Genomic DNA, 19,397 nt, shown 5'->3' on the forward strand with positions numbered 1-19,397 from the left:
GAACCTGCTACAGGATTCCCACATCTGCCCAGCTATAGAAGAATTGTGGCTATAGGTGCTGTAGCAGTCAATGTTGAAACTTGCAATAGATTCCATTTTGTCAGCAGAATAATTGATGAAAATTCCATCCAGACATCCCAGTTTATTCACCTCCTGGCTTGGAGTTACCACGGGGTGGGAGGGAAGTTTCCAGTTAGAGTGCCACAAAGCTCAGACATGTTGTTTGGTGGACAACAGCGTGTCAGTAAAGCTGTGTGGTGTGTGCTTAACCTGTGATGCCCTGGGAGCTGCATCTGGAAAATAACTGGGTTTATTTGGGTCTTTTCCCATATGCTGCACCATCATGTTAGAGATCTGGGGAAGTACTTAAGTGACATTCCTCACAATTTCTAAAGAAAACTCTATGAAATATTATTTTCATGGTTCACTGTAAAATTTGGAATTGCTGATTAGCCACAATAGAATTTGTTAACCTTACAGGTTTGGCACAATGCCCTTTGTTTTCCCTTATTTGAAAGGTAGTGGGGAAAACAACTTAAAATAAAGATTAAACATTATTTTTTAATTGGGTCACTCTATAATGCTTATTTTTTTCAACAGTTTAAATGTATTTAGTGATGTAGCTATATGTACTATGCCATAGAGGATGTATGATTTAACTGTAATAATGAGATTTTTATTTGGGGTTTTTTACTCTGAAGACAGCTAAGAAAAATCTCTGAGCTTCCCAAAACCACTTTTCCAAAGAAACCACAATGTTACAGAGCCCTTTCATCATCCAGCATACAGTACTGTACGCACAAAAATATACACTGTACTACTTTAAATTAATTCATATTTGCAGGAGACACAGTCTGTGTGAGTATGTGCAATTATGAAATGCAACTTTTTTTTTTTCCTCTTGACATTTTTAGCTGCCTCACCCCTTTTATTTGAACACATACATATGGTGTGTGAGAGTGAGCAAGCTCTCTGTAAATGTTTGGAAGGAGCATCTGTCAGACAATAAAACTTACAAGAAAACATGTTTCTCATTTAAAGAGTATTCACTAGAACTATTTCAGTGTTGGAATCAGTTCATTTGTATAGCTTGGAGGCATTAATAAGAGCAGAGAACTGTAAAGGCACCAGAAAACTCAAACTGTTACTAAGAATCCAAGGTATTTTTAAAAAGCATTTTGTCTTTTCGGCATCTCAGTCTTCTGATAAGGAATCTGAACCAGCTGACAGACAGGAAACCTCTGCTAGCCTATCCAGAGGGATTGCAAACAAGAAGATGGCATGATTTTTGCAAACCTGGAAAGTCTAAAGATTGCAATAATTGTTGGACCAAAGGGACCCTCTTCAGGCATAAATAGCAAGACTCCTACTGTCTTCTCTTGCAGACCAACTCAGCTGCCAGCAAAAGCAGGTGCTCTCCCCCTACCAGTGCTCCAGAGGAATATTTAGTGAGTATTCATAGCTATTTTTGCAAACTAATATATTACTAGTGATTTACTTAAGTTTCTATAGTTTTCTCAAAGGACAAAGACATTTAAAAATCAGTTTTTAAGGCTGTTATTTTAAACAGTTGGTTTAACAGTCTGATGCAATTACCATGTTAATTTGGAAACAAAATTTGCACAACCTATGACAGTAACTTTAAAAAAGTACTGATTTTTAAAAAATGTGTAGTTTAAACAATCTCAATGAATTACACTGTTTTTAATTCATATTATGACAGCAAAGTAATTTATATAAATATGAAATGTATTTGACTTTAAATGTTATGCTATAAAACAGCCTTTGTAGAACATAAATTTAAAATAAATCATTTCTTTTGGCAAAGTAACCTGCAATTTAATCTTTAGAAGAATAAATATACCACTAATGTTTTCCACAGAAACAGTTGCTACTCTAATTAAATCAAGATGTGACTCTAATCAGATTTCAAAAGAAAATCAGAAACAGATTTTTCTCTGAGGTAGTACTATGAACAAGAATAATATATTTTTTTTTTCATTTTCATTAGAAACACTTGTGCCAGGTAAAGTTTCAGGTTTGTAGTATATAGCATGGAAATAACAAATCTGAAAGCATTATAGTAATGTTTTTCAGAAGCATAGCAAATTTTAGTGTTTCAGATATCTGCTTTCTCTTTGGTTTTAACTTATACCACATTACATTTTATTAGGTAACTGTTATAATTTTCGAGTTTAAAGTGACGAATATGGCTAACACTTTTTTTCTTTCTTTTTGTGTGGAAGGGAATGGAAAACTTGATGTTTGTCTACTGCTCCTGTAAAGTTCTCTGGACAGTACTTGTAACAATGCTGGGTTATGCCAGCAGCCTGCCTGTGGGGGAGGATGCTCTTTGCACAGCAGAGCAACTTGCTAAGTACAGGATAATCTTCACAGGGAAATGGAGTCAAATTGCTTTCCCTAAGCAGTATCCACTCTATAGGCCCCCAGCACAGTGGTCATCCTTGCTAGGTAAGTGAAGTATGAACAGTTTCAAGAGAAGATAAACCTCTTGACCTCTGTGGTCTTTTTTTCATTTATAGTTATGTAAGATAAGCAATGAAAAAGGGGGGAAAAAAAGCACCAAACTTATTAAGAATGAAATGCAGATATTGAAGTATCCACAATGTCTTCAAAAATCTATGACTGTTTTCAATTTACTTGTGTTTTCAATTGGCTGCAGCTGAAAGAAGCAGTGATACGCCAAATGTTTCAGTGTTCACTCAATTTTATACACTTTTTTTTAACCTCAGAAATAAAACAGAGAAAATGAAGAAATAGGGACATTCTAAATCAGACTTTTATATCATGCCATGTATTCACTCAAATAGGTGTTACTCATAGTTCTGACTACAGCATGTGGAAAAAAAATGAATATGCCAGCAATGGTGTACGTGATTTTGCTGAAAAGGGTGAAGCATGGGCATTAATGAAAGAAATAGAAGAAGCTGGAGAGAAAATTCAGAGTGTACATGGAATCTTCTCTGCTCCTGCAATTTCCAGTGGTACAGGACAAACCTCTACTGAATTAGAAGTGCATCCAAGACATCCCTTAGTAAGTAAATGTGCATATTCATTTAGAAAGTTTATTTTATGTTGCCAACAACCAAAATTAAATATTTGAGTTCCCACTTGTAGGAACAATATAATGAAAAAGAGTTACTAAAAAGTGTGTCACGTTGCAGGGAGCACTGTACAGCTTCTATAAAGTAGAAGAGCAAAATGGCATTTTTTCAAGAACTTTGAGTGAAAACCACTATAAGCAGGACTGAAGCATTCCAAAGCAGGTGATGCAATCCTGATGGATCATTTTGTTTCATTAGGTTTCCTTTGTTGTACGAATTGTTCCAAGCCCTGACTGGTTTGTGGGTATTGACAGCCTAAATCTCTGTGAAGGAGACCACTGGATGGATGAAGTCTCAGTAGATCTATTTCCATATGATGCTGGAACTGACAGTGGATTCACATTTTCCTCTCCAAACTTTGCCACTATTCCACAGGACACAGTTACAGAGGTGGGTGCATGGACATAGTTTAGCACTTCATACTGATATGTTTTGAGTCTTCCCTTTAAAAGATAATTATTCTAAAATTATGAAACTGGTTTCACTATTTAAGAGTGCTGATGTTCTCTATATATGGATTTATTATACAGCTGATAAACCTACTGCTTTTGTTTATCTTCTGTATCTTTGAAATTTATTAGATAAATGTAAATGATTCATGAGAATTTGTCTCTACATTTTCTGGAAAAGCTGGAAAAAATTTAAGATGGTATTTAACAGTCCTTAAAGTGCCAGGAAAATGAAAATACTCACAAAAGTCCTGACACCACCAAATGTGAATCTAACCAGGAAAATTCTTAGTAGTGAATACTGCTGTGAGGAGGAGTTTTCAGTTGAAAGCACTGCTGAAACCTGAAACTGTTACATTTGAGGGAAAGGACCTAAAGGAAAGCAGAGAACTTCACTGTGGTGACACTGCTTTTAATCTCTTTTGCTCGTTTCATCCTCTCTATGCCTCATACTTTGCTTTTGCCATTTAAGAGTGGTGGCAAATGAAGGATTTTGATTCAAGTGTTTTGAATACTGTAAGTGTTCACTTAATCCTTTCTTAAAGGTGAGTTTTTCTAGCAACAAATGCTGTGCTAATGAGTAATGAGGAAAGGAGAAGAAAGAGAGAAGCATTTGGCCTCTCATATCCATATGACAGCTCCTATTGCATACCTAATATTATTGTTTAATACCCATGTGTTCTTTTAATAACATCCAGTTCTTTCTATCAAATAATTTCATACATTACTGCGTTGGCAGGACCTCCTACCACACTCTTGTATCCAATCAAGTATTCTGCATTAAAAGTTCTGGGATGACCAGCATAGTTATGAGGTTCATAGAAACTGGTTGCATGCAAATTATTTGCCAAAAAGTATTATTGTGATTTATAAACATGATTTTACAGCTACCTTCTTATTCTTTTAATATTCCTCTTTTTGTTTCACAGATCACTTGTTCCTCTCCAAGTCACCCAGCAAACTCATTTTATTATCCCAAACTCAAAATTTTGCCACCTATTGCTCAAGTAACAATGATGAAAATAAAGAAAAGCCAGCCAGGTCTTTCTGCACCTTTCATTAATCTTCCAGCTAAAAGCAATGAAATAATAGACACTGTCTCAGGTAAGTGATTAGTAGATGTTCTCAATTCTGGTATTTCCATTCACTCAGAAGCATGTGGAAATCTGGCAGGTGATGTGGATGAAACAGGTGATCAGGCAGAATATTCTGCTGTCTGCATAGGAGTAGTTGCTGGCTCATAAATGGGAAACAAAGCAAGCCAGTCAACATAAAAGAGAATTCCTGAAAGAATAAGTGAGGGATTGCATATTTCAGCTGTGGTTCAAAGGACTGGGCTATATCCACAGTAAGAGCTAACCAATCCTTTGTATCAGTGTAGCTCAGTGAATTTTATAAGAAACAAATGGCACTCAATCAGCATTCCCAAATTCTTTGCAACTTTGAAGTAAATATTCATTCTTAAGGTTTTATATGACAATGAAGCCAAGAACCATTATTGTTGTCTCATTCAGGGTCAGAGTTTGGCAGCTATGTGCAATAAAAATTTATATAATTAAATTGATTTGGACATATTTCCAACAGAAACGTAAATCCCGATAACAAAAATAAAATTCTCTCTCATCTTCATTTTCTCAAAAATATTAGCTAATAATCTTGAGTAGGTAGGAAGACTACTGACTCAAGTCAATCATAAGGATGACTTTAAAAACTTGGAATTAACAAATATAGAATTAAAACAATATTTTCTCCAAGGGAGCAATGTATTCCTAAAAGAGTTGCCATATTCCAGGAACTTCTCCAGAATGTCTGGAGATTGCATGTCTCTAGCACTGTGCTGGTCACCTTACAACCACTAAAATACAGCTCATTCTCTACACAGCTAATGTGTTATTTATAATTTAATAAATGTATTTATCATTTTAAAGTGGATTAATGTATCTCTATTAATAAACAAGACATATTCAAAGTGAATGTACACATCTCATTTACAGTTGTATGTCTTTTTCATAAGATTTGAAAGGAACATTTGGCCCTGTTCATGATATAAATTTAAAACTGCATTTAAGGTATGGTATTTCAAAACCCATTTTTAATCACAAATTCCCACTTTATTGTATATGAACCATTAAATCAGTCTGTTTAAAAACTTACTTCAGAATCAAAAGGGAAGATTTAATTATCAGAAGTCAAGCAGTATCCCTCATTCCCTCTAGAAACACAGGAGAAAGTGATGAGAACAGAAGTGCTGAGTTCACTTTAATACCAGAAATTTATACCAGGAGTCACACATGGAGTGTGGCATTTAAAGATGGGCTTGGGCACAACTGTTTTACCCACAAATGCTGTAACAGGCAGTTTTTCTGTGACAACTGGTATTTTAATTTAACCTACTAAGAAATATTCACCTACTTTTTATGATTTTTATTTTAGATAGAAGTATACATTTATGGATAGTACTTCTGAATTTCTAACTTCTTTTCTTGCACCAAATTAAAACTATATTGAAAATCCTTCCAGCATTAGAAAACTTCTAGTGACAGAATATCCTTATTGGCAAAGTGTACACACCAAAAAATAACATGATTTAATGATAAAAAATGGGATTTTATGCCTGAAGTAAATAGAACAAAAGTAAAATGGAATTTGATATGAACAACTCTAGGAACAACAGCTGACTGCAAAGAAATATAAATATACCAAAATAAACCAGATAAAAGTTTTAATCCCATTATTTTAGTAAGCCATGCAAAGGAAAATGAGTTATAAAAATTGACAGTAAACATTTTTTAATTCAATCTTTTGAGTACAGTAATTTTAAGCATAGTTTTATTTAAAGAATTCTTTATTTTCATTCAAGACATAATATGCTTCAGTCCTGATATAGTACCTTAGATAGGCTCTAGACTGCAATAACAATACCGATGAGTTTAGGACCTGAAACCAAACATTTTTTTAAATTTACGAGAAAACACACTGATTTCATTAATATCACATGTATTGTGTATAAGAAAGGATGCTGTTTGATGATGATTCCTTAATGCTTTACCAGCTGTGTATTTGATTTAAGTAGATCTTGATGTAAAGTTACCTCTTTGCTGTGTGTATTGCAGAAACACCCCTGGACTGTGAGGTTTCACAATGGTCTTCCTGGGGCCTCTGCAGAGGGGTTTGCAGAGAAACAGGGACCAAGATCAGAACTCGTTTTGTACTTCTTCAGCCTGCCAATAATGGAATGCCTTGTCCCGACCTGGATGAAGAAACAGGATGTGAACCAGAAAATTGTGTCTGAAATAAAGGAAAGATGATAATTAAGATAATTTAAAAGTAGGATAAAATTAAATCTAAACTTCAAGTCAATCAATGTTCTTTAGAATTTGGATACACTGCACTATTTTGCTGAAAAGCTGTATTAGAGTGGTTTTGAAAGTTTTTATTTAATATCAAGATTTTGGGGGGTTAAATTCCTAAGGTTTAGAATGCCAACAGTACTGGATAATTTACAGACCAAAAGCCCCCAAATAAACCCTTCCTCCAAATACACTGTAAGTTCTTGGAGTACCCTCTAGTGGCAGAAAAGAAGACATTTCTAAGGATTGTACTTCACATTTTTACTTCACAGTAAAAATCTTTCAGTCACAGAATCTAAACTAATAACCTCCTTAAATATTGTAATTTGTTTATCTACAGCTATTTATATCTAGAAAATAGTTTTTTCCTCTAAATTATGTTTTTTATAATTTATTGGCGATTTTGTTGTCTTTCTAACCTTGCTTAATGTACATTTCTTCAGAAACTATTTACAAAAGTCAGAGTGACCAGATGTTTGCAGTGTGGTTAAAACAATAATGGAACTGAGTAAACTTGTCTTGAGACTTTTGGATGTATGAAAATGTTTTTTTCTTTCTTGAAAGTGAGAAGAATAACTGCCATGAGAACACTCAGCCAACAAAATTACTAGAAAAAAAAATCAGAAGTGTGAATAGTAGTAGAAAACATTTGCGGTGAATTAAGAGTGTTAGCTGAGATTCAAAAACTGATTGTTGGTGTGTGTCCCTCATGAGACAACTTTAATCTCAAATTTAACGCTGTTGGCCATAACATAAATTATATCATTAACCTTATATATGCAGTAAATTTGTCCACATTTCTTTATATGTGTTTGCTGCTATTTGTGTATATATTACCTAAAATTAAGGTATGCACAACTCTAACAAAACACGTCAGAAACTGCTCCTGACTGCAAGTTTTAATGCTCAAATAACTTATAAAATGTATGTAACATATGGCTTATGAAGAAATGTGGCTACCAACTAGGAAAAGAATTTTGGAATAATACTTATTCAATAGAATAAATTTAAAGTCAGCTCACAAAACTTTTACAGCATACTGCAGTTTTTAATATACAGCACAGATATTGAAGAGGGGAGTTGATTTGAGTAGGTTTGTTCTGGAATATACCACATACAAGACAATTTCTCTTGTCCTTAAAGAAGCACACTGTATTCCCCATAGGGCTGAAACATTTAAACATTTCTCTGTATTTTTTTTCCAGGGAAGATATCTTGCAAAGACACAAATAAATTTGAAACTTTATCAGACTAGACTTCACTGGTCCTGTAAATGCTGATAAATACACAGTTGTTAGAACTAAATGTAGACGTTTCTGCTCTTCTCTCATTCTTTAGATTCCCACTGTTGTCTGTTGTTCAAAATTATTTCACTTACTCCTGTTATCATACCTATTTTTTAAGCTCCCTCTATTTCCACTCTATAATGGGAATAGTGTCACTACACTATTCTTTATTTAGGTAATCATCAATATTTATCTTTCTTCTTCTTCTATTAGTTTTAACCATTCTGTGTTTTCTGTTACACTTATTTACTACATGTTTACACATTTACTATCATATCAGAAAACATAAGCATATATTGTAGTATCTATTTAAATATTCTCAGAGGGTAGGAGCTTATTTCAAATTGATTGTCAAGAGACAAATTAAGCTCAATAAAGTTTTTGATCAGGTATCAGATGCAATTCTAAATTATGCCTTAGGAATAACAAACTCAAAATCCACAAGATATCCTTTGAGGTACTTTCCTGGAAGCTCTCTAAACACTGCAGTTTTGCTTCTTCACATGCCCAGAATAAATAAAGACCCAGGCCCAGTAAAAGAATACCTGGATTTGCAATAACATACATGACCTGAAACTGGGATTTCAGTGCTACAGAATATAATTTGAGCAATGTTTGCTCAAACTCCTGGAGACAAAAATTTTCCAAAGGACACTGAAGAAGAAAAGATGAGATAAGGACGCAGAGTAGAAAGAGAATGTGCAACAGACCAGCACACCTCAGAAAACTCCAGTCAGTGATACAAAGCTTTATTATTTTAGGGTGTTTACTTACATGAATATTCACTGCAGCTTCCTTCAAAAGCAAAAGTTTCCTATCTGCCCAGTTACCTGGATATGGGGTTTTTTTGTAAGCAGTAACTTCAGGAGACCTTGGTAAATATATTCTTTAAGGATGCCCCTGTGGCTGTGTATTGCATGGCCATAAATATAATTCCAGGTATTCCCTTTGCAAACCACAGGGATGGAGCCATTACTTGGCAAGACTGTGAATACAGTGAATGAAACACATTCCAGTGATGGAGCACATTTCTCATAGTATTTATCTATTAAAGGGATTAGTGAGGTACATGATCCCTGCATAGCTATTGCTAGGACTTTGTAGCTTCAGCAAACTCATAATTCCCTTAAAAATTTTGGGACCAGAAAGAAACACAGAGAAGTTCTTCCCTCCTTTTCCCTTATATCTCATGTTACAGATGGTTGGCAGCCAAGATGCTGAGGTCCTAAATACATGAGATTTAGGGAAAGAAGCAGGAAAATTAATTCCTGGGTTAAGCTAATCTCAGAAAGTACTTTGGAAGGAAGCTTGAAATGGATTTGTAAAGACAATTATTTTCAAGAATATTTTATAGAAAGAATCAGCTTTGATGCCTTGGCAGATATTCTTGCAGAGTGAAAGATGTGGTTAATGGTAAAGCATGGCAACAAAAACTCCCAGCAGAATTAATCTGTGGTCCTACAAAAATAATCAACACCGAATTAAATTCCTATAATGGAATAAGTGTGCAAACAAATGATCTGAGAGTATCTGATGCTATTCAAGGTAAAATGCTTCATTTCATTATATTCCCAGTCTCAGGTAATTGAAGTACATTGGGAATATCTGACCTATCATGAATGATCCAACATAAAAAAACAACTCAAACTATTCCATGACAATATTTAACACTCTCAAGAAATAAATCTAACACTTGACACAGCAATTCTGATGTCAGACAGATCTTGTTCAGTGGGATTTTTGCAGTATGCAGAAGTTGTGTTGATGACAATTTACAGGAACTCTGAATGCCTAAGATAAAAGAAAGCTCTCAGTATGCTGCATGACAACCTGATTACCTGGAGATTGAATTATTTTTCTTTGCTTGAAGTCCAGCAGCCACTATGCCAGCATTTGCTAGGCAAAAGTACAGAAGGAATGTGTCTGTTCCAGTGGGTCTGAGCAGAATGAAGGATAAATTGGTGTCACCTTGTATATCTTGTGTTCTACCACTGGAACTCAGAATTTTGCAAGACACAAGTAGTCAACAAAAAAGCTAAAAGGATGATTGGTCAAGTAAATCACAATCTTCAGACATACCTATATTTCCTGCAGGTATGAGTATGGCATGAGAATTTATGCAGGTGCATGACAGTCAACATATCCTGTGTCAGAGGGGCAAAAGTCCAATGATATGATGAGATCCTGTATAATCTAAAATTATTTCTAATGGGTAAGTGCTAAAGTAGTAACGAAGTCCTAACATCCCCCCTGACATTATAAAGATTCGATAGCCATGGGATACAATTTTTATCTCTTTATACTTAACTGTATGGAGTCAAAGAAATAATGTGTAAGGAATCAGTTCTCCTTGTATGACAGCCTCTCAATATGGGGATGCTGACAGGAGATTTTTGGAGGTGAACTAATACTTGTGCTGCAGCTTCCATGAAGATACTTCATGCTGTGAAATGGACTGAACCCAGGATGGTCCTAAGTGTGCCAGTGTTACACAGACACTCCTTTATTGAGACAGCTTCATAGATGACAGGTGCAGTGAAGGGCAATAACCATAAATCAGTCCTACTTTTGCAGACATGAAGTAATCCAGTAGGAGTTACCATCCCAAAATTTTTATTTAGGTAACAGATGTTGAAGATGAATGGCTGTCCACCCTTCTTCTGTGTTACAAGAAAAATACATGTTCTTGCGCAATTGGGATAACATAAATTTTATGAGGAAAGATGGGTCCTCCTGACTGGAAATGATGCCATAGGCGGGTCCTCCGTGCTGGAAAATGACCATTTCAGAGTGATCTCTATTTACAGGACAAGGAACATTTGAGTGAAAAATGAGTTTGTCATCAGACATACACATTGGTCAATATGAGTACAAAGAATAAAAATAAGAACCTCAATCACTGTTTGATTTACACTATTACTTTCTTCAGAGAATGTATTAGGAAGGATCTAAAAAAAAGTAATTCCTGTATAAAAAAATCTTATTCTGAAAGTGTTAATGTTGTTATTTTTCCTTGCAATATCATATTCACTAATGTTATTTGATTATTTAACATATTATTTGATTATTCAAGTTCTTTTGACTTCTTTATAGTTCTTTTATGTAGTGCCTGTGGGTTTTATACAGATGCCTACATTTGTACAATGATTTAGGATAACAATTAAAAGTTTGCTTAATAAAAGAGGAGTGAAGCTTTGGAATAATCACCTAGAATAAATGGGAAATAATAATTTCATTTAAGTTGAAAATTGAACAGTTTATGGAAAAAGGTAGCCAATGTAGTCACATACATAATCTAGGGAACTGATCTCAAGCACCTGAGAGGCCCTTTCATTTTCATGCTCTTCTAAGAGCATAAAATAAATTTTAATCTAGATGCTGGGAAAGAAGAAAGATTTTAAAAGGTGTCTTTTCCATGTTATCTCATTCTCCAGAACATGCTGTAGTTATTTATAAATGTGTAACCACCAGCTGCCTTTTCTCACAGTTTTTTTTCTCTCTCAAAAATACTCTGATAAGCAGCAAACAAGGAGCAAGCACAGGACTACGGGCATTTGTATGTAGCTATTTATCTTCAAAAGCAGTACAGCAGGGATATATAAAAAACATGAAAAGCAAATTAATAGGATTTCTTATGAACTTTTGGATTTCTTTTTCACTCGCTTTGTATTTTCACATGGGAGAAAGAGAAGAGAAATGCATAATTGAAGATATTCCCAGTGACACCTTGGTAGTTGGTAGGTACCTGTCAATGTTTTATGATGATCTAACCCATGCAATAAGAAAGATAACTGAAAATGAAACAGCAATTTCTGTGATTGATGAATATGGTAAAAAACCAGAAAAAGGCACTCTGAAAATAATTCTCTGCAGCAGGGATTAGGTTTAACATCCTCAAATATTGTGTGTATCCATCACACAAAGAAATGCAGGTTTTCAGAATGCTTTACTGGCTAAACAGAGAAAAATTTATTTTTTTTTTAATTCTTCAGCTGTGGAACTGTTGCTTCCATGTGTGCTTCTGCATGTTCTGACTGATGTACTCACTCATATCAGAATTTCTGTAACACAGTTTTCTCCATATGAAAGGGAGAGTTACTTTTTTTGATAAAGGCTGGTCTTAAAAGAGACAATTCACGATATACTAAAGTTTCATTTCACCTCTGATATGAGAAGCACATTAAATTAATCTACAAGACTATAAATGTAAGATTTCAAGGGGATTGTAAAAAAAATAATACAAATTAATTCTTTTTTTTAAAATAATATGATAAGTGAAAGACAATCCATAAAACGTAATTGGAGTACAGCACATTATGCTTTTGGAGGTCTCAGTGTGCCTTCTAGAGGCTAATCTTCCCAGAGAATTAGGAGTAATCAGAAAGTTTTTCTTGTTAATTAACACTTTTTTATAGTACTTTAGAACATTTTCTAGTGTAGTAAAAATTTAATGCATTACACTCTGTTATGAAGTGCCCCTGAGCAATATTAATCATAAACACATGAAACACATATATATTTGTATTTTTCCTGAAAAAGTGATAAAGATGTTTAATGTTAAACTATGTTTTATTTAACAGATTTATCTATGCTTTTTATTCAGGGAATTACAAAGTACAACGCTGGGATATACATAAACATGACTTTCTTGAATCTGCTCCTGGTTTGGGAATGTTTGTGACTGTCACAAGTCCTACTGGTGAGGTAAAAATGCCTTATGAATGTTTCTTTAGGATTTATGACTTGACTTCTGGCACTGGCAGGCAGCACTATCTAAAAATAAAAGACACTTCTGGGGAAGAAGTAAATCTAATCTATCAGCTAGTTCAGCATTTTGATGCTGAAAGATAAAAGTAGAAAGAAATTATGATATTTGATAATTATGTGTATGGACAATTTTTGCATTACTACCAGATTTGGGAAGTAGTGTCAATAAGAAGAATAAATGACAACTGACAAAACAAGTCTAATTAAAAAAAAAACCCTCAAAATTCACTAATGAAATAAAATGGTACAGAATGTACTTGAGCAGCAGAAAGGAGTGCTGATGATAAACAAAACCCAAAGTCAAGGTCACTGAGAGGCTGCTCATAGCCCTCACACAGAGCAGCTGCCTGAGCTGCCATGAGGTCCTGAGCTTTTCCAGCAATGGACAATTTATTTTCCTGTCTAGGCAAGGTCTCAGTTTTCAAACTTTGAATGTTTTAGACAGCATTAGCCTTTGTATATTGCAAAATTCTGTGGCATTTTAATGTTCACTGTGAGCTAAAATTGTTTAGTTTTCTCTAAAAGTGTTCTGAAATTTGGATAAATGTAATGATATCAGCTTAACTGGTTCCTTTTTAAATCCAATTCACTGTACTGTTTTTTGATTTTTTTATTGGTAGTAACAAATTACAGACCAAATGTATAAATCTAAATTGCAGGTACTGTTGTCAAAACTGTATGGGCCACAAGGGACCTTTTCTTTTACATCCTACGTCTCTGGGGAACATATCATCTGTTTCCAGTCTAACTCCACAAGATTTGCAGTGACTGCGGGAAGTAAACTGGTAGGTGTATTTCCTAAATATTCTTGTACAAGGATAAATCATTTACCAACAGCAGAGATTTCAAACTGGATTAGAAGTTGGTCTAACTTCTAGCAGATAATTCAACACTATTAGTGATTAAAGAAAGCAAACATAGAATTATGCAGATGAAGAGATAAAATGACTGTTCTCATATTTAAGAAGTCAGCATTCAAGTGGCAAGATTAAGGGTAGAGAGATTTAATGTTTTTGTTGTGCTTTGGATGTGAAAGGTTCTGATCAATAAGAACAACTAATTTGGATCAAAAAGACATATTTAAGATTGACTAACACAATCACTCATCATAAAGATATTCCATGTATTCACTTAGATTGGATTCCTAACAAATACGTAACATTTTAGTTTTTAAAATTATATTCAAATGAATAATATGTCAGCATACTAGTTATTGTCTACTACCAGCAAAGTTGTTTTTAATGCAGATTTGGGGGGGGAAAGCCATCAGAGGTGATATTGTGGCTCTATGGATTGCAGCAAAAAAAAAAATTATAAATGCTGTCTTGAAATTTTATCTATTTGCTGCTTCCCAAAACCAGCAGATAATAACTCTCTAGAGTGGTTTGGGTTGGTTTTTTTTTCTCCTCAGCTCACAGCAAAATAGTTAAATAACCAGCTAAATATAAATATCTTCTAAATGTGTTAAGGTAGGCTAAATCTCATCCTAGCTGTGCACTTTGCAAACATGTAGATAACACAGAAATAACTACTGGAGTAGGATTATTACACTGGAATAACAAGGTGTTCTCACAGGCTGATTGATAGAAATTAATGGAAATCGAGTCATATACATTGCAAAAACAATTAGGTCTAATCATAAAAAAAAAAATAATTGTGGAGCTTATCAATTAGAAAGAGTAAGGGGGATTAAGCTTTGGTTGGTCACAGTTAACTATACGCCATGAATGTGATTCTGAGGATGTGCAAGTGATTTTTATCTGCTATAGATGGGGTGTATTAATATTATTTTACAAGATACATGTATAATCTAGAGTTCTGACCATCCTTTATGAAAAAAGCCAAGAGATGCAGGGAAGAACATTAATATCACAAATATTTAATAACGTTGTTTGAGAACACAGAAATCAAAAAAGGAAAATATTGTCCTTTTTAATTATATCTGGAGGAATAAAGATCACAAAAGGAAAAACGTTCTTTAGTGAAGGTAAATCTTTAACTATTCTTCATAAGAACCAGATGGTTATCTGAGCTCCTTCAAACAAAAATAAAGAAATTAATGGACCACAAGGTTGTGAGATGGATTTCTACCTATACAACTAGGTGACTTCTAGACAGCTGAGAATGCTCTTCATTTGTGGCAGATCTCTGAGCAGATCTAATTTCTATTATGGTAATATTAATTGCTAGGGTTTTAAAAATTATTTGTTTGGCTCAAACCTTTTAATTTTCCCTTAGGTACTAATTGGCTTCCAGGAGAAGTTTATCTTACTAGTTTTAGAAGAATTTTTCATTCATGCCAAAATAAGTTGCATAACACTGCAAGTTCCATTCTTTTCTCTTCTTTCTATGGTTCTGTTGCTTGGCTGGCTTGAGGCATTCCTTCTATAGATCACAGCCTAGAGGATATTGGGACATTTTCCAACCTGAATAAATAATGTGAAGAAAACACTTATGTGAGGGAACCTAAAACTGTATTTGTAATAAACCTCCCGCAGTACTATTAAATATGCAATATTAGGATGAAATGTGAAATACAATGAGCAGTCCTTTTTTTTTTTTAACTATTTTGGACAAAGGCAACATTTTAATAGTGGTTGAATCAATACTAGCATAAAATAATGCCCTAACATTAGTGAAGATTGTAAATTTGTGTAACTAATTTAAAAATAAAATTAAGAAATCCTTCAAATTTTCCACCTGATTCTAATTTTAGGAGGGATTTTTATAAGCAGTTAAAACTATTTTCCTGCAATGATCTTAAGAGGAAATTATCATTTGTTTCATTTTTATTCTAAGGAACTTTAAAAAGCAGAAGGTACAGTAACGAGACCATTTTTTTCTGTTTGCAGCGTATCCACTTGGATATCAGAGTTGGGGAACATTTTTTGGATGAATCTGCTATTCAAGCCAAAGACAAAGTGAATGAAGTTAATGTCAGACTAGAGCATCTAATTGAGCAAATTCATCACGTAACCAGAGAACAAGACTATGAAAGAGTATGTATGTGCCCTAATGGAAATGTTAAAAATATTGTACATAGGCTTATTAATTTATAAGTATTATAAGGTTTATTATCCAATTGCAGTGGTATTTTTAACTAACTCATAAAAATATATAGATATTTAACCAAAATAATCTCCATTACCTTGCAAAATACTTTTAAGCAGTTACATGAAACTAATTAATCACTGTGGACTCATGCTTGTAGCAACAGGTGTTATTTTATAGCAGCAGGTGGTGTTTTAAAGCAGGATTTTCCTCGTAGAGTTTCCTTGGTCAGACTCAGCCACAGCAGCTGAGCAGGTGGCAGGTACCATTGTGAGTGATGCTGCCAGCTGTCGTTTCCACACTGCTCTGCATGCACAAACTTTATTGAGTGAGGAAGGAAATGACTGAGTGTATATTTATAAATCCCCATTAAGACAGACATAAAGCTGCCCTTCTTCAAACAAGTTACACCCAGTCACTTTTCTATATGCATACAGATACACTGGGCTTGAAATGTATCAATTAATTAACCAAAACCAGAAATCTGGCTGTAAAAGGGCTCTTGACAGCAAAATGGAAGTGACTGTAAACCTAAACAGGTTAACATCTGTACTAATGGAACATGTTTAGCACACTACATCTTCTGTGAACAAGGGAAGCTCTGTTTGCCTTCCTGCTTCAGTTTTGATTTGTGAAGTTATCTACCATACAGACAAGTACAAACCTTCATTTTTGTCCACATGGAAAAATGTTTTTGTTCACCACTATGTAGAAAGGGGATGCTTTTCTAGTTACCATGAAACATACAGATGCCAAAAGGTAATAATTATGCTTTTCCTTTATTCTCTAGGAGCGTGAAGAAAAATTTCGGAAAACAAGTGAAGAAACCAACAGCAATATTTTGTGGTGGGCTATAGTACAAACACTAATCCTCATCTCTGTTGGAATCTGGCAAATCAAATCTCTAAGAGATTTCTTTATATCTAAGAAGCTTGTTTAAGTTCTATAAAGTCAACGCACAGATTCAAAAATTGCACACCATGTAACACTGAACATCTAAAGAAACCCTACACTTATGAGAAAATTGCTTGTATAGAACTCTCAACCTTCTCTCATCTTCTGCTCTGATTCTAATTCTCATTTCTCCAGCTAGGGCACACCTCTGGCATCCCCTTACATTTTACTCCTTGAATCCCTTGTTTTATCATATTTTTTCTCCCCTCTATGGATGTAAAGCTAAATTTAGAAGGAGTCAGTGACTAAGGCAGCATTTAAGTTCAATACTTAACAAAGAACATTTAATTTAGGTTAAATCTAAAATAGAAATCTAATATAAATTTTCCTAAGATTTTAAATTATTCTACTTGCTGAGTAATCTTATTTGGCACCATGAACAGTTCAGCACTTCAGACTGACTAGAATTCAGATAGTAAACAGAGAAATAATTACATCCCCTGCAGTGTTTAATTGGGTGAGAGTGTCTTGAACTCAATCTCTATATGCGTAACACCTAAATATAATTGTGAATGCTGTCATGTAAAATATTCAGAGTTTGAACTGATCATTGGTGGCAGCAATTACCATGGAGAGAGATCCAGAAAAGCAATTTGGAATTGTACTTACTTTTTACTTTCAGAAAAGCCCTAAACATTAGGCTATAGAATTGATGATGATCAGATGCCTCCCACAGTTGTTTATGTAAATTATAGTCTTTATGAAGTATGCCAAAGTAACCCAAATTATAGGTTTCTTGGTAAACAATGACAATTTTATTTTAATTAATTCCTGCACTAAATGTTTCTGTGTTGAGAATTTTTATAATTTTAATTATTTAGCAACTTTACTATAACTGCCTACAGAAATTACCAGTTTTTGACTTAATTTTCCATTTCACTTATTGCAGCTTGGTTGCATATATCTTTATGCCCTAATTTAACTAGTGTATGTACAAATAGCAGTGTGCCTACAGTATCATACAGTGACAAGTCAAAGGCTGTGGTTAAAAATTGAGATAATTAGCTTGACAAATAGGATGGGATATTACTACTTCCTAGTAGTAATAGGAAGGAGTTGGATTACCAAATCATGGAAGTCAAAGTTTCTAGAGCACTGTGATAGCAGAGTATTGTGGTTTGTTTTCCTACCCATTTTTTCAGACTCTTTTCTAATTTAAAAGGTAGTGAAAGGTGAAATATCTGCAGACCAATTATTGTTCTAAAGGCACTGCTTTCCTTTCTTTCTTTTTTCTATCTTCCCACCTGTTGTTTTCTTATGAAAGGAAATGACATTCCCTGTAAGTCTACTTATATATCCAGCGTGGGAATTAAAATACAGCGGGTAGTATGTGAGAATCAATAACATTGATACAAAGTAGAGACTAAAAGCAATGTGCCAGGGAACAAATCAATCCAAATAAAATCTTATAAAGCTACTCACTACATTGTGTCCTATTTTTAAAAATTCAGATACTTTGGAGGTGCCACTTAGAATGACCAGTAAGTAAGTGTTATTAAATTAACTTTTACAGAGCACTCACTCACAACATGTCTTGTAATAACATCTTTGGTGGTGGGTAAGTAGGAAATATGTGTTAAAACCATATGTTATATGAAGTCCAAGAATAAAGTAATAAAGTATTGTGACAAGGTTGTGGTTCAGATTTTGGCTGATATTTAGTGTAGGGCTCCTGATCACATTCCAATGTCAAACATAACTCATTTCACATACAATACACTCCAGCTGGTAATCCAGGACAAGCAACATTTCAGAATTTATAAAAGAGATGATCATATTAATTAGGTCTATACTCATAGAGTATAGATTCAGCACTGAGACTTGGGAGTCTTGAATATAACTTGTAATTGCTTAATTCTTTACTACTATTACTACTGGTACTACTATTATTAATCATCATCATCATCTCATCATCATCATCTTTGCTTTTATGAAATGTTTTCAGTCTCCTTCAAGATTTTTATTTAACTCCATAAAGCAGAAGCTGACTCACAGCTCCCTTGGGAAGCACTTTGGGGACAGAAACCTTTGTGAGTTTAAAAGCTTCCTCTGCAGTTTGTGGCTCTGTCATACCCAGAGCTACAGCCTGCACTGCAACGACGTCTGTAAGAGACTTCCTTCTCCCTAAAGTTTTCATCGCGAGACACTAGCAAGCAGTGGAGTATTTTTTTTTATTTTTTTTTTTTTTTGTCGAAGAAATGAACCTCAAATGTCCTAAATCTCCTTGTTTTGCTCTTTTTCCACAACAGAAGATGCAATAGCAAACCTGTGATAGCGGATTAATAAACTTCCTAGATTCTTGCATTTGAAAGAGTGAAAGCCACAATTATTTCCTTCGTGGTTTTTGGTTTTTTTTTTTTTTTTTTTTTTTTTTTTTTTGCACCCCGCCGCTGCCTGCAGCGCTGTGGGTACAGC

General features: G+C 34.3%; 2 protein-coding genes across 4 annotated transcripts; both read left to right on the forward strand.

Annotated features, from left to right (window-relative positions):
* The first annotated feature begins 1,294 nt into the window (after positions 1–1,294).
* LOC131578745 (spondin-2-like) lies at positions 1,295–7,452 on the forward strand. The gene is made up of 6 exons (XM_058837855.1): positions 1,295–1,448; positions 2,247–2,472; positions 2,832–3,055; positions 3,324–3,515; positions 4,504–4,678; positions 6,688–7,452. Exons 2-6 carry the CDS (start codon positions 2,250–2,252, stop codon positions 6,864–6,866), a joined length of 993 nt encoding a protein of 330 aa, XP_058693838.1. The 5' UTR covers positions 1,295–1,448; positions 2,247–2,249; the 3' UTR covers positions 6,867–7,452.
* Positions 7,453–11,794: 4,342 nt separating this feature from the next.
* On the forward strand, positions 11,795–18,393 carry LOC131578849 (transmembrane emp24 domain-containing protein 11-like). 3 transcript variants are annotated; one of them, XM_058838081.1, is made up of 5 exons: positions 11,795–11,947; positions 12,814–12,914; positions 13,637–13,762; positions 15,830–15,976; positions 16,819–18,393. In XM_058838081.1, the coding sequence occupies exons 1-5, from the start codon at positions 11,818–11,820 to the stop codon at positions 16,966–16,968; spliced, it is 654 nt and encodes a 217-aa protein (XP_058694064.1). In that variant the 5' UTR covers positions 11,795–11,817; the 3' UTR covers positions 16,969–18,393. The 3 variants fall into 3 exon arrangements, with proteins under 3 accessions (XP_058694064.1, XP_058694065.1, XP_058694067.1); XM_058838082.1 differs by lacking the exons at positions 11,795–11,947; positions 12,814–12,914 and adding an exon at positions 13,307–13,388; XM_058838084.1 differs by lacking the exons at positions 11,795–11,947; positions 12,814–12,914 and adding an exon at positions 13,418–13,470.
* Positions 18,394–19,397: the final 1,004 nt, after the last annotated feature.

Source organism: Poecile atricapillus, chromosome 4 (genome assembly GCF_030490865.1).
Source record: "Poecile atricapillus isolate bPoeAtr1 chromosome 4, bPoeAtr1.hap1, whole genome shotgun sequence".
NCBI lineage: Eukaryota > Metazoa > Chordata > Aves > Passeriformes > Paridae > Poecile > Poecile atricapillus.